Source organism: Opisthorchis viverrini (genome assembly GCF_000715545.1).
Source record: "Opisthorchis viverrini unplaced genomic scaffold opera_v5_466, whole genome shotgun sequence".
NCBI classification, from domain to species: Eukaryota; Metazoa; Platyhelminthes; class Trematoda; order Opisthorchiida; family Opisthorchiidae; genus Opisthorchis; species Opisthorchis viverrini.
In genome coordinates, this window is record NW_008752130.1 from 180798 (window position 1) to 196945 (window position 16148).

Below are 16148 nucleotides of genomic sequence, written 5' to 3' on the forward strand. Positions count from 1 at the left end.
ATGCATAAGTATGCGCACAGTGTAAGTTGTTTTGACAGACAGCTGACGCTACAAGCGCCCTCCTTTACTACTTAATATAGGGTGAGAAAAGGCAACATCTGTTCAGTGAAACCCACCTGTTTCTGTTTATTTTAATGTTGGTTAGATGTTTCGGGTAAGTTGTTTTTTCGTGCACAACTGAGTGTTGTCTATAGAATACGTTTGTTAGTGACATGACGCATTGTTTTATTAGAACAATGGATGCATCAGTAGGCGCGCAATACGAAACGTAGGCGGTCTTTTGTCCATTCGGTCTAGCTGACCTCACCGTAGCTTTGCACCGTAGCTTAATACACGTTCACTTACTTTTGCTCAGGTTGCTTCTTGTTCCTTGTGTGTCACTTGGACCGGCAACTTTGCGGGTGTATGCTCACCTGCTGATTGTTTGAATGCTCACAGGTTTTTGCGCAGACCCGTGATGATAACTTGGTGGCCCTAAATGGTTTGTTACAGACTCTGTCACGTTAAGGACTTTTTATCAAACCGTTTCAAAGTGACCAGAGGATAGACTCTCACATCGCGTGCTGCAGCAGATGGCTGACATGTGTACGGTCAAGTGCTGCAGAACTTTCGTCTGAATGCAGACTTGCACGTACAGGTCTGCTGTCATTAATACATTAACTAATGGTTTGTCCTCAGCTGACATCAGTGACTTGCATCAAGTGTCCACCTACAAACAAAAAATACGACCATTCTTTTACTATGCCGTATTTGAAGCAATGCCAATGATGTTTCAGTCCCCGTCCAACTTTTGTGTTCAGACTGGCTTACAACAGTGTGTGAGTCAAAAACCATACCTCTACTTTCGAACTGAAAGAGATACGACACAGACTTTCAAAAACCCTGTGATTTCCTTAAAATTTCTAGTGTTTTCAGTGAAACAGTGATGATAATGGATGCCTAACTGAGCCATTTTTGTAGAATTACATCCAAACTTTTGATTTCCATAGAATGTACTGAAAGATTTTACGGAATACGTCACCTGTCTTACCCTTTGTCTGCGAAAGCCAGCACAGAGCCTTGATACCCCGTAAACATGAAGTCCAACAATGTAAATTTAACTCAAATGGACTAACAAACTAAATGCAGTTAAAACAGAGTAGGTTTTTAATCACTCTGCTTAATTTCTCAACTCTTCACTGTTCAGTATGTAACTTGCCACGAAGCTGTTGCCTACAGGTCGATTGAGAAAGGAGGGGGTTAACGCTACATGATTGGCTCTTGATAATCATTGTATTTAAATTCTGGTTGGTCCGATCATAAGCTATGTTGCGTTGTGGTTTATATTTCCTGCTTTATACGGCCTCGCTGCTGGTGAAATCTCTATCCATTATCCTCTCTTCCGGTTGGTCCGTTCGTGATCCGTACTGCTTCGTGGTCGGTTGTTTGATTGGTTGGTGGTGTACCTTTTATTTTACGTGGTGATTGCCCCGTACCCAACTAGTGGTTCGTATTCATGAGCTTGGTTGGTTGATTTGCGGGTCTTCTCCCAGTTCGACTCTCGTTATTTTGGTGAAAGCTGGAAATTCCGATCCAATTAACTGATGATCGGAGTAATTGTGATCTGGCCAACCAGAATCGGAGTGCGATGATTACCAGTGGCCAATCTTATTACAGCTCAAAGCTGCTCTTTGTGAACTATATGAACGCAATCACGAAGACCGGGACTTCCGACCCAACAGCGCACTGAAAATGTCTCTTTGAATGGTTACGAAACGTCCGCAAATCAGCATCCAAGCTCAGCGAACAGATCAACAGCCACCTGATCAACTACCGATAAATGCACTCAAGCCATCAATACTCCAACACATGATGAGATTATGATTCACATAATCAGTTATCACATATATTAGACAATGTGTCAGATGTTACTGCAATAAGTGATGGCACGTTTTCTCTTGTATCATCGTCAGTAGAAGAGAGAATAATTAAGCGGTGAGAACCGTTTTTCGCTAAAAATGCGCAACAATACTTATCGTTTCAAAGTAGCGTTGGCTTAACTCTACAAGCTTTATTGGTGTAGTACTACGTCACTGGATGTTTCAAAACTGTCGATTGCTGGATGTTCCATAAGTTCAGAGTCAATGGATTGATGGTTTGAGCAGAATTATTACAGTTAGTCAGGCCGTGCAGTGAATGAACAGCTCATCGCATCGATGGTGCCATCGTAACGTGCTAGTCTGGTTCCTATCTGATGGCTGATCATAACGCGATTGCGTGGTCACGTGTACAGTCAACAAACATCTCCACTCAACTGGTAAGCGTCGTCCAGTTTAGCCCACAACGGGGAAATCACCCGAGTTTTCAAGGACGAGTTCATGGCCTGATGAGCCTGGGAACTTCGGACAAACAATACTCTAAGCACAACTTGAGTGACCAGCGTTCCTATAGGTGGCAACAGCAAAACAGAAGTACGGTTGATAAACTGATGGTTTCTCCCCAACAAAGGCTGGAGATCAGCCAATCCAATACCACGCTAATAAACACGAATTCGGAAACAAAAAGCATCTTATTTTCAAAGTTTGTGGGAAAAATGACTTTGGTGTTCTAGTAGTGCCGAACCTATGTGATTAGAGAGTTTAGAGTAGAAAAGATCATATGGGCAAAACAGTTGTGCGACTGCTCGAGTTATTGGTGAGTGTGAAAACCGGTAGACCTTAGCAAGTAACTACGTCTAGCGAGGGCTACTGAATACTGTTACCAAAACACCAAATACTGAAAGTAGGGCTCTGGGGTAAATAGGTCTTACCGATTCCTATTGCAACCGGCCTGTAGATCACTCGCTGAAATTTCTACTTAACCAGGGAGTTCGACATGTACATGGTGCCTGAGCTGATGAGAAAGAGAAACTCATTCGGCAACATTAGCCCACTGTTTTGAAAGAACTCTAATTTCATTTACAAGGACTCTTTTCTTATTCCCCGTTTACACAAAACTAGGCTTGGAAGGTACTGGCCTTCAGGCTACTCAGGTGGTTAGGAATTGCTGTTTCACATACCGTGCACTAAACAACTTTAGCGTCAACCAAATCACGCCTAGCCATTGTCCATTAGGATGCCCAGTGTAAACAGACTGCTTCTTGCTTAGGCATGACCTGTCGGTTGTGACTGCTCGTCAGATGGCAGTTTGGTCTGCTCGCTAATTTTGGCAGAGTCTGTACACATCTAGTCACCATGTGAGACAACAACCGAAGGATATCAAAACCAATGACTTCAGCTGAAGCTGTCGTTAAAATCGGTGCAACCTGCAGATGAATTCGCTTTACTAACAGCTTGGCTTTAAATTTGATCGATAATTTTGAAATCACGGCAGCCGTGAACAGGATGATTCTGACGGCAAGATTCTTGGTTCGAACCCACTTTCGACAAACCGACATGTGGACAGCTTCTGTTTGAGTTTGGACCAACTCACCATATTTCCAATGCGTCCTCTGGAACCTGTGACCTAGGCGACACAGGGCATGATAATCGAGGGGAGCAAATATACTACTCATAAGGTTGCTGGCTGCACACGATTGGTTTCGCCCTTCTTGGGACTTGTCAGGTAGGAGCAGTCCCCGAGTTTCTAATTGAACTGAAAATTGCATGAAATTTGCTAAATCCACTTGTTTGTTGACTGATTTGGTTTTGCGGGAGAATCACCTGGAACCCAATCGGATTTCTCGTCTCTGATTAGTGCAATACATGCAATATACATGTATCGCGATATCTTGAATATCGTATCAACTGAAACATGGGATTGGACCAGATTCGCAAAATTTCTAAATGACGAAAACATTGGTTTTCGATGGAGTTCGATGTTTAAAATTCGACTTCCCCGGTATTTCACAACAGTGACAAAATTCATCGTGGACTATCAAACCTCTCAGGTACGTTTGACTGAGTGAATAGAACTGCTGTGTAAACCATGTGCATGTCTAGTCAGGTGTGTTTGCGAAGCCATTTACCCATGACCAAGCAGTGCCGCTCATGTGATGCTCGTCGCGGCCTTTGAAGTCTGTTCATTCTGCTCAGCGTTAGTAACAATGAACCATTTCAAAGCAAAACTGTAACGAAGTATAGCATGCGAAAGTTTTCAAAACTTTTTAATAAAGTGACTCTGGCTGGGCAAGCCTTGGCTGCTATTCTACGTCCAACCATTACCAATCAGGCGGGACCAGCTGATGAATCGAACCTTGCCTGCGCATCTTATTCATTCTCAATAGTCCTGGTGTTGTTCAGAAGACGTCTCAAACATTTCTTGGAACGCCCTGTACGAATTTCAAAGGGGCACAAGACAAACCTAAAGATGAATCAGTACAGCCCACAAGGTCGACGGAGACTCTGGACAGGCTGCTTTTGGTTTCTAATTACTTAGTGGGAGCTGATCACACGGGCCCAGTTCTCGAACGTTTGTCAAGCTGATTTCTCACTTTAGCAGCAATTTGTGCGTATGTAGCGACAAACTTATTTGCGAATAAATTTTGTGTTGACGGGAGACTCGAATGGATTCCAGCTAAATCTCCTGCTTGTGATTTCCTCAAGTAAACGTGGTGCACAAAGGCAGTCTTATGTCTCAGTTGAAATAAAATGTAAAATTTGAGAGTATATTCCAGTACAACTCATAAAGTCCATAAAACCATGTATAGACGTGAAACACTACTCACAATGTTGCTGAAAATTCTTCGACAGCCCACAACCAGTTCCGCACTTCTTGGAGCTCATTAGGTAGGAATATCATAAACGAGGGTTTCAGCTGGGTTCCAGGTGATTCTCTCACAAAACCAAATTTGCTTGCAAATAAGTATATTTCGCTAACCGTATAAAAACCAGCTGAATACTGGTTTTATCTGGGCAGAGAGCTCAATATCCCGTAGCTTTCAGGTTTTACTTGAAGATACATTGCACTAAATTTCTTATCACATCTCAATACTGTTTTGTTTTGTATCAGAATATTGTGACACATCATGGAGTGTTTGTACTTTCGCAAGATGTCAGCACTCTGAGCGCTTGACTAAGGTATAATCTAAAAAACTCAGCAACAGAGTGAGAATAGAAGAGCTAGTCCATGCAAGTGGTAAACGCAATCGGGACGAAGATGGATTCTTCTCAAATCCGATTACAAAACCCATTCCATTCGCTTCTGTGGGGTTCACATTGTACATGATTACCATCGACAATTTCGTTATTTTTCGCACCGCCTTTCTAAACAGCTCTCAGGTTTAGTTTTTCAGTTCAATAAATACAGAATGCTTTGTTTTTCTTCACAAGAAACCCAACCTTGCAAGATCTACGTGTTGTTTCGAACCACTATGTCAGTTGGGAAATCAGAGCGAGCATCAGCTGTTTGGCCCAATCAGGTACTTGTTCATTTGAGTGGGTGTGCCAAAAACTGAGGCAAATTCGATCCGGATTATGTCGATACTACCTGTGATCAGACTAGATCAGTAACTGGAGTTCTGTATACGATGGTTTAGCTACTTTACCATCAATCTTTGGACATGTTTACCTTGTGTTCGAATTTCTATATCATGAATAGATGACAAATCATCAAGTGAATTCCAAATTGTTCATAAATTGAAGTGGATAAACTCTATTCCCATTATCGGGGGTGGGAGTATATATTTGAGGATTTTGTTCACTGACATCTAAAACGAACTCTCTGATAAAGCTCCATAAACTTAACGAATTCTTTCAATCCCTTAACACTTGAGACCCTCACTTGGGACCCACACACTGGGTATACCGCCCTTCCTTGAGTGCATGACACATAAGAGTGGTGGAAAACAGAAAGAATGACTGGAAACCCGCAGGGTATGGCACTCACCAGCATATCCAGAGGCTGTGTATGCTAGTATGGTTCCAGCAGCTCAACTTGAGGTAAGAAAGCGAATTCAAGACAGCGGATACCCAGTGGAATTAATTAAGCGGCAAGTAAGATGGGTCTTTGTCCCAACACTAGGAGTGGGTCGGGATAGCAGTCATCCTACACAAACCAGACATATCTGAAGTCATTGGCAGGTTAGTGAATACGGCTAACATTAGAGCAGCATTCCATAATGGAAAGACCTTACAATCAGTATTGGTGCAATTGAAGGATCACCTTCTGTCCCATCGTGACCAATTGACATCACATGCCCTGTTTCGATTTGATTTAGCCACATATGTTTCTCCCCACAGATGACGCAACCTTCTGACGTTTATGAGTAGGCAGTGCCATATAAAAGCTCAGTGATAGAACAGAACTACATTAGTCATATTACGCTTAAAGTTATACTTATTCAACAACTATATTGGGAACTGGTTTTCCACGGCTTGGGCAATTCACTTTGTTCCTGATGGGACTCTTGAAAAAAAAAACTACTTGTAAAGTCGGTAGGAACTCTTTGGCAACCCACCATCAATACTGCAGCAGGAAAATTACTGAACTGTTCTTTAGGTACACTGGTGAGTTAATTGTTGATTTCTATGAGTCACGTGCTCAGTGAGTTCGAAGCCGTATAGATCGCCCCACGAGATTTGTGCACGCAAGGTGGACCTGACCAGCAGCATTATGCCAATCTTGCAGCTTGGGTTAGTTTGATGACTAATGGTTGACCTCTGTTGGCGACTGATCTGACAACAGAATTTAGTTACACAATATAGAATTCAAGATTTCAACGTCCTAGCAACCTTGTTTGTGTCCACAAAAACTCCTAAAGCCTAACGTATGGTTACCGTCGTACTGGCCGAGTGACTAATCACCAATTGTTTCCTCAACACACTATTCCAAGTCTTTACTGTATTGTGCTCACAGTTGAGGATAGTAAAGTACTTGACAATGTTGTGAAATATAGATAGCTCGGGTGCGCTTCTTCGTTGTTGGTCTGTTCGCCGAGCTTGGCAGTTGGATTGTAAACGTTTCATCATCAATCGAGCTGACATCGTCAGGGTTAACGGCGACGTCACCTCGATTGATGATGAAACGTTTGTAATCCAAATGCCAAGCTGGGCGAACATACCAACAACCAAGTGAAATAAATGTTAACTTGTCGCAGCATCCATCTTCCATCTGGTCTAGTGGAATGACATTCATGTTGGTTATCCTTTGTCCATTGTCGTTCACGGTACTGCATCCTATCTTGACGGCACAGCACAGCCCACTCAATAACCTAGCATTCTTGCCAACAATGATCACCTGCACTCCAGTATGGCATAAAAGTATTATCGTCTGTTTATTCTGGTCTAGTTAGCATGCCACACCGAGTTAAGTGCACTGGTTCTTGCAAGCTTGCTCTGTTAGTCTCAGCATATGACTTGACAGATGTTCACACACAGACTAGTCTTAATTTAGGCTAACATTTCACCAGGACTTTCACACGGCAAGTTGTATACTTGGGTGCCGTCAGTATATATGAATTTCTGGGACCTGAACATTCTGTGAAATCCGCCTCTAGTCAGTCTTTTTGACAAACTGTGATTCGTAGGCATCCGTTCGCGGTAGCTGGTTGGTAAATCGTTTAGCATCCATAAAGCTCCTAGAATAAACCTATCCAGGAATGACAATGGATTTACCGTAAGCGATATCTATTTTGCTCTATTTGTATAAGGTTAGCTTCAGTATGCAGGAGAACAGTTTGATTTAAACACACGGACTTGTGTCAGGGGTGGTCCTCCAAGAGCAAACAGTTCGTGTTATTTCTATTCCCCTGTTTTGCTGTGGCACTACGGGAATTCCAGAGTACTAACTAGTCCCGAGGGGGAACAACAAGATACTCAGGAAGTTGGGTAGGCAACAGCAAAGCGACCAGCTCACTAATAACTGAGTTTTATCCCCCTCTTAGCATCATTTCAGTAATCGTCTACGATGAAACGGACCAGGTTCCACTTCACCCAAACGCTTAAAGACATATGAAGTCATTGGTAGTGTTCACCTTCCATCATTTGGTTAATCTTTACCGAGATTATCGATAGTTTCATTGAATTTTTGGTCACGTATGTGGTTTATGTATCCGGAAGGAAAGAGTTTTCGAATGTTTGCCATCGCGCATGACATGGCAGTTATTAAGCACAACACATAACAAGCTATGGTTGATAGAGTTCATGTGAACATAGACAGTGGCTAGTGCAGGAATATGCCGCCACAAGCTTGAGTTGATGGTCTACCAGTGTTTTATTCAAACTCCATGCAATGACTTCCAATTTGCCAAATAATTATCACAACGACAGACTACGCGCCTGAAGGAGAAGTCACCGCACGCAGTTGGACCTTAAATTACCCGAGAAAACGACAGAACGCATTTTGAAAGATCAGTGCGATAGCTGCAGATATCATTCTGATGTCACGGTTAATTAGTTTCACACAAAACACTCCGGTTCAGACTACCAGCAGAAAGATATTTTTAACTAACTGACCTTTGGTTTTTTGTTTGATATATTGTTATCTTACCATAAAATGAATGTCTCAGACTAAAAAAGGAAAAGCCTGTGGTTGTGGTTTTTGTACGCAGTACTGCGGCTCAGCAACTATCACCTTCTCTCATTTAGAAGTGTGCTAATCAATGAAGCGGTTTAAACTTGTGGAAAATAATTGAAAACAATTTAGTTTGCTTAATGTATTTGCTGAGAACCTCTTGGTCAGAAAATCAATTAATAAAATTGATTAATGAAATAATAAATAAATAAAATAAATAGATAAAAGTAAAAATTAATTAATTCTGTAGACTTGTTGCTTTGCTCTGGGCCTAACCTCTAATTAGACAATATTGAGTCTAAGTTTTTCTAGACAGTGTTTTCATAAAAAAGGAGTAGTGTGAAACCAACTTGGGAGAATGGCCAACCTAACCATAGGTCGTCAAGAACTCCCATTTAAATTTTGTGTGTAAATGAAGTACCAAGGAACCAAACAATTGATTTGTATGAAAACTTTCTGTCATTACACGTCGTTAGACGGAAATACCTTTCCACAGAACTCTGGTCCTCTAACTGAAGCCAGTCTATGCTAAAGAGCCCCAACTGGTATTGTACAGCTGTTTCATCTTTACTGGTATTCATCACTAGAGTTTGTCTCACGAAACTCCAAGAAGTTTTGAACCCGCGACCTCTTAGTTGGAAGTACGAAAAGCTCATCGTTTGACAGCAGGCGACCGATATGCAACACGAATAACTGGCAGCTTTTTTCCTGGCATTTTGTCATTCAACGGCGTAATATACACAGGGTTTACACACGCACTTTCAACCTTGAATAATGTAACTGACGTCAAACTCAGTCGTTAAACTGTGGGAATTATGTCATCAGCGAAATTATCCGCTAAATGATACCGCAATATTTTGGGATCTTCAGCTGATTGCATAATCTCAGTCCTTGAGCCCGCAGTAATCGTGTCCAACTGAAGAAGACGAATCAAAACACACAGAATGTAGACACACAAGAGCAGAAAAACGACGAGTATGTTATTTTTTAGAAACCAGGGCTTATCTCCTTAGTCTTGGGCATTCTCGCGCCTGTTGGTCTTGAGGAGAATAGTCCTCTAGCATTCTCGTATCAGAACAGTTCAGCAAAAATGTTCTTCGCTCACGCCCCGCTATAAGGCCTTCCACTAGTTATCCGAAAGCAATTATTCCAACCTCCGATCCCTCTTGAACCGGTAGTCCGGTAAGAGAGTAGAATCCGTGAATGCGTAGGCGCTCCCACGGGGAATAACTGTTCGCTTGCTTCAAATGCTTTCACACTGGTCCAAGGAACAATCAGAAAATCACCTGAAACTTTGATAAAACAAAAAATGACCTACAGTAACGCGTTGCGAAGTTTTCCCTTTTTCGTAGAAAGGTGAAACATCGATCAGCAACTTTGCATTACTAGTGAAAAAAAGATTTTTCTATAAACGTAAAAAGACCAGAAATTTTTTCTTGTTTAACTGTTCTTTGTAAGGAAGAATCCGGTAGGGAAAAAGTCTGAAAGAGTAAATGTTTTCCTTCCTTAAAACATTTTTGGAGTTCCCTATGATTGCAGGAGGTGTATTGTTCAGTTTTACATCACCCTCGTTTTGAACAGTCGTCCTCCTGTCCCGGCGCAATTATTGACGTGAATCCACACCAAATGGGGGGAACAATGAACTCGAGTTTCGCCCTTGTTAGAGCTCGTCAGCAGTGCATATCCATTGACCGGTGGGTTTTACTGCAGCCGTTAGGTCTTCCAACTGAGGACGTTGTCTTATGTCAACCTACGGACTGAAACGGGCTTTGTCCTTCTTTGGGCTAATCGAGCAGGCACAGTCTCCGAGTTTCCATCAACATTATGTTCGACTTGAACCCAATTTGAACAGATCTAGACAGATACACTCATGTGCAGATCAGCTGGTTTTTTATGACATATTTAACTGAATCTCTCGTTTTGGGTATTGGTTTGCTAAATGGGTTCAAGTAGCACATAAGTTTGAAGGAAGCTTGGGGCCTATATGATGAGCCCCAAGAAGGGCAAAAGCGGTCATGGGCTGTCGAAAAGTTTTCAAAAACCTTATGAGTAGTTTCCCTTATGAAACTATCCTGAGATATCTCAAATGTCATGCCAGCTAAGATATGAGGTTGCATTTGGGCAGCACATTCAGCTGAGAAATATCATAAGCGAGAGTTTCGGTTGTCTCTCATGAAACCCGTATTGATATGTAAATGAGTGTACGTAGATGAGTGTTACGTTACCTCCTCTTGGAAAGTGGATCCGCCACGTTGTGAAACAGCAAGCTTTTTCTTTAAAGAAGGTTTTGTTTGACAAAATCTGGCATGGGAAGCTTCCGCATGTTTTACCTTGCCTCCTTGATGGAGATTACACATGTAGTTTCCAGCTCTAAGTTTTGGAAGGGATAGCCCTAAGGAGCATTCGCACAACGTGGAGAACTTTGTTTGGCAAACTTTCGTGAAAACCTTGAATATGATGCCTCCCAGAGGTGCAGTGTTGAACAGTGATGTCATGCTGAGGATGATGATGATGATGATGATGATGATGATGATGATGATGATGATGATGATGATGATGATGATGATGATGATGATGATGAGATGATGATGAGATGATGATGATGATGATAAGAGGTGCCAACCAACCGGCCCACAGTGAATTTCTCACTTCTCCAGAGGACTCCCTGTCGTGTCCCCACATCTCTTGAATTCCAGTTTCTAGTATCCAGTTTCTAACATCGTATACGTTATCCGCTAATTCCTCCACAGTAGCTGTGTATCAGTGGAACTCCTAGCCAGCAGCCGACATTACCAGGTTACACAATCAGAGCCTTATCTTAAGCCATAGTCAGCATTCAAATTCGCCACGGATGCTTGGTAAGTAAATCACTTGGTGAGGCTAAGAGTATTACGGTGTCCTGATCGGAACTTTTGCTTCCTGATGACTATTGGTCTGGCACATCAACATCAGTCGTGAGTTTCCCCGTATCACCACCTTACGGAACATGTCCTGGAACTATACCTAACCGAGTATTCTGCCTTCGTTCACATTGTTAATTAAGGACATGGTCGGTAAACCTCCTGAATTATTAACCGTGTGCCGCAGCAAACGGAAAATTTATTAACATTCAAGATGAAACATGTTCTATTACATTTTGCTATCCAGCTTGCACGTTCTTTGTCGGCGACGTACAATGATCATATCAAACGGAATGAAGTTCCGAAACGAACAAACACTCCTCTGATTTTCTCTAGTTGGTTGTAAAAAACGATTTACGATTGATAAGCACAGCCCGTAAAAGTTGATCGGGATTTGTCAATAAAAGACTGCGGTGTGGACGACTAGATAAGTTTCGGCCCACAATTCGTTCAGTTTCAATTAGTCGCTGGTCAAAAATTACCAATAATCGCAATGATTGATCACACTTGTGTGTGCGTGTTACGACAGTAGCGTTTTCCCGTGCGAGACGTCCCCGTACTCTCACACACTGGGTTGGTGAAGAAATTTGGCGACGTCTTTTTGGAATTCGTCCCACAAATCTCGCCAGATTTGCAACGAAAAATCGCGAATTCGTATTAGCTCATTTATTTGTGTTGGAATTTATTGGCCTAATGACGAATGGACTTTTGCCAGACTTTGTGTGCATGTGAATACTCTAATATTTCTCTGCCGGTAGTTGATTATTGAATTGTCAAACCACCAATGAAGCGGCCACACACACCAGCTGTCTTCTTAGACGAAAACGCTCCCTCCGATGGAGCAGTTCTTCATATCTCTGACGATAGTCTTTTTAGTTTTCTGATTCTCCAGTGAGATAAATCATCTCGCTGTCTGTGACTGAAAGTTATAGAATGACTTTGACACCAAATGGTTTATGTGTTTGGTCAACCTCGGGCCCATTCATCCGACTCGATATTTATAGATTAAAGTCGTTTTAGTTAAAGGATAACAGCAGCAGCTGTCAAGTTTTAGTTGCGAATCGATTTCACAGAGTAGTGTCTTGGTTTCTATATTTAGGTACATGTTTCATAACTTGTTTTGTGGGCCGAATTTGTGTTTGGTGGGGTGGGGCGGCTAAATCCCTTCGCTAAGACGAAGGCCATCACGCAGAGCAGGTTATCTAGGGTTTTCTGGGGTTAGACTCCTTAAGTGTAATAAGTGCTATCTTTGATAGAGGATCACTATGTAAGGTTGCTGAAAACTGCTCGATAGTGTGAATATTTCTGGATTGCATCTGACAAACTAGTCAGTTTCCTCTCAATATCAACACGCTGTTACGCACACTGAATTCCCTAGTCTTTACGAGAACGTGTAGCTATTGATTCAAGCTCAACATTTTGGTTATTCGACAAGGTTTATGGCTTCTCTCAAGAATAGCTTGTGTGTACATTTTTTTTAAAGGAACTCATGTACCAACAGCGCCAGGCTAGGTAAACAACCCTGTATCCATCCCCAAGGCCTCAAAAATCAAGATTCTTAGGGTCCAAGGCACACATGATTTCTATCCCTTACACTGGAGTCAGCTGGTGTCTACAACTGCCAACGGGGCATTGTGCTATCTGGAATGTATAGTTATCCCACCAATACCTCTGGCATTTCCGTTCACCCCAAAAGGCCGATTCCAGGTTCCTTCCTGAGTTAAATACAGGCCTGGATCCCTTACCGAGTAAAGTATACATAAATGCTGCGGTGCATTCAGCAACGGTTTATCAGATGGCTTTTCAGTCTCTGAGAGTACACTTGTGAAGCAAAACTTGAAGAAATAAGCCTGTCGTTCTGATGGAGGAGGCGGCTAATAACACACGAAAAAATAGCAGAAGGCTTTATTTAGCCACAAAGTAAACCTCCATAAAGCTAACTGGATTGTCTACCCCTCAAATATGGAATTAAAACTCAGTAAAAAAAAGTAGTCAAGATAACTAAACGCAGCATTTCCTTTGTATCCGGGCGGCGAACTACTGGAAAGGACCCCCTGAAAATTATAGTTTCAGCTAGTAGGGTGGAGGAGTTCACGTGACCTCTTGAACTTCTTTTAGAATAATGTTTTTTTATCGCTTTCGATTGCCTCATCTGGCTCCTTGGAGTAACTTTTAGTTAAAATTTGGCCTGCCCATTTACCCTGCTGGATGGATTCTTCCCCATTCACTTTACTCGCGGCCCCTGCTGTAGACGCTCATCATTTAGTCATTCTATCTACAGAGCGGGCTCCGAGCAAACCTACGAAGAGTTCAGCAAGCATCAATAGACCAATAAGAAAGGGCCACTCTGGAACTACGGTAAATAGTATTCTGTGGGACACGGAGTTAGCTGTATCTATAGTAGAGTTAGCTGCAGCCCATAGGTGCAGTCAACTGGATAGTTACTTGGTATTTGCATGTGAACCAAATCACAAATTGTAAATTAACTAAGTCGCTCTTTAAGTTTGAAGTCGTCCGACTGCAAGCACTATCAAAATCTGAAATGGGCATCGACTATTGACAAAGACCACAGGCTGTGGTCCTTTTGTCTAGACAGTATGCAGTTACACAAGCCCTTCCAGTAATATCATCCTTTACAGAGTTTGGCCATAAAACGGCAGACTAGGTATGCACCAAAAAACTACGTGAATATGTATCCGGTTCACACCAGTATCTGGTTTGATCGGTCATCATGCTAGTGAACTACGCTGAATCACGTGGTAGTCTGCCCTGTGCTTGCTGGCACCACAAGTGAACTTGAAAGTCAAGTACGCCATCTGAGGACAGCTTTCAGGAAACTAACCAAGGCGTCGGATTTTCGGATAACGCCGTAGTGCTAAAACTTCCAAGTTTCGACTTTGTACTGTAAACTTCTAATTTGACAGATTGACTTTTTTCCAGGTATCTAAGATCGGTGGTATTCTGTCTAAGTTAATTGGGCGAGGTATTTCATTCTTCTAGACAGTGAATAGTTTTGGATCAAACGCCATTTTTGCAGACAACCTAAAAAAGCAGGAAGTAAAACTAGAAATAAAGGAGTTCCTGTAAAATAAAAGGAATCTGTGGTAGCCGATGCGCATGCTTCACAAGTCACATGTAGTGATGCAAAGCTGCACTTCTGCAATTCCTTGAGATCATGAATGCGAACCACTCCACAATGACCTGAACAAGGTGATAGGTGTTTGGTTCGTAAGTGGATCTGACGCTTTTTTCTGCCGGATGCTTTAACTAAAATCCATAACATAAATTGGATGCAATCTTGTCTAGTCGGTTGGCGTGAAGTTCTGAACTGCGGTTACTGGGACACATCAGAAGAGTCCGTTATGCGCTGATTTCTACAAATGTGTCGAAATGATCGGTTCGGACCCGATTTGGCATATCTCACATACACAACTAGCCTTCTGCTATTTCCTACTTCCCAATATTTTTCCCTCTCTAGTGATAATGGTCATTTGCCTGAGGAGGTTCTAGTAGGTTCTCATGAAAGAAATCACGCAAGGTAAGCAATGAGATTTCGTTTTACCTCCTCGGTTGAACTCCAAGGTCCACCATCTACATGATCAGAACAGCTATTTTTGGCCTAAGCGCTACTGATTAACATGATTAACATGACGTAGTGATGTGGATTCTAACCGCGAACCTTTGTGTTAACTGATACAGGTACACGAGCTGACCTCTTCCAACTAAACATGGAGAAAAGACTGAGAGCTTTGGCTCTAAACGGCAGATTTTTAACCAAGATCATTAAAACAGCCACATTGTGAAACCAGTTAACAAACATATTAGGTTGCACAGCTTGGTATAAAGAATGACAACTGTCTACAGTAAGAGTGAAATCCAAGAAGCACTACTTAACTCTTTCATCCTTGTTAGAAATCATTATTGGTGGTTGTCTCATGAATCTCTCTTGGGGAACGGAAGGGGTTCGCGTGAGTCCTGCTCACAAATTCTTGCAAATCGTCCGAAGGCTGATGCGCTACGAGACCACTAGATCTGCGTAGATCTTGGAAGAAATTAAGCTGAGTATTCAGGAGGATGATAACTAAAACGTTCAGCACTTACTCCGTCCTATTCATCAGCACCGAAATCAGCGCTTTAGATATCAGTTTGCGATGCATTTTTCACTGGAAACCACCTAAGTTTTGTGTCCCATGCAGACAGCACAACCAAACAGGTGGTTAATTTCTAAAACATATGGTGCGATTCCAAGCTGTTACTCCTCACACGTTTTTCATCATGTGTACGAAAGAGAAACAAACATTTGTTACCGACTGTCGTCAGTGCCATGATTTTTGCGTCACATTGGCGAGATTTCGCCACTTTTCACTATGCCAATAAATGCATTTCTTGAAACACAAAGAAGATCAATTAGGAAACTACTAACACGGCTACTGAAAACTCGACAGCCCACGACCGGTTTTGCCCTTCTTCGGGCTCATCAGGTAGGCGCAGTCGTGGGCTGTCGAAGAGTTTTCAGCAACCTTGTGAGTAGTTTCCTTTATGAAAATATACTGCGATATCTCGAATATCGTGCCAACTGAAACATGAGGCGGCCTGTGTGCAGATCACTTAGGGTTCAAATGTGACTAAGTTCAGTTGTTAAACAAACTCTCACGAGTATATTGCATAATTCGTTCGGAAATCTTACTGTCCTTCTTTATTTATCAACTGGTAATCTGAAAGTAACAGTGTGTGTGTGTGTGGAGACCCTCAGCTTGGTACCCTCTGGGATACAACACT

General features: G+C 42.2%; 2 protein-coding genes across 2 annotated transcripts in view; one reads left to right on the plus strand and one right to left on the minus strand.

Annotated features, from left to right (window-relative positions):
• The window catches only part of T265_11275 (hypothetical protein), a gene marked incomplete at both ends in the record, with an annotated part of 139357 nt that overhangs the window by 67239 nt on the left and 55970 nt on the right, over positions 1–16148 (minus strand). Inside the window, one exon of the mRNA XM_009177887.1 lies at positions 13115–13243. Within this exon, the coding sequence (XP_009176151.1) occupies positions 13115–13243 (129 nt within the window). The remainder of the gene's footprint in view (positions 1–13114; positions 13244–16148) is intronic.
• T265_11274 (hypothetical protein) overlaps positions 1–16148 on the plus strand; it is a gene marked incomplete at both ends in the record, with an annotated part of 78322 nt that overhangs the window by 43214 nt on the left and 18960 nt on the right. The window lies entirely within an intron of this gene.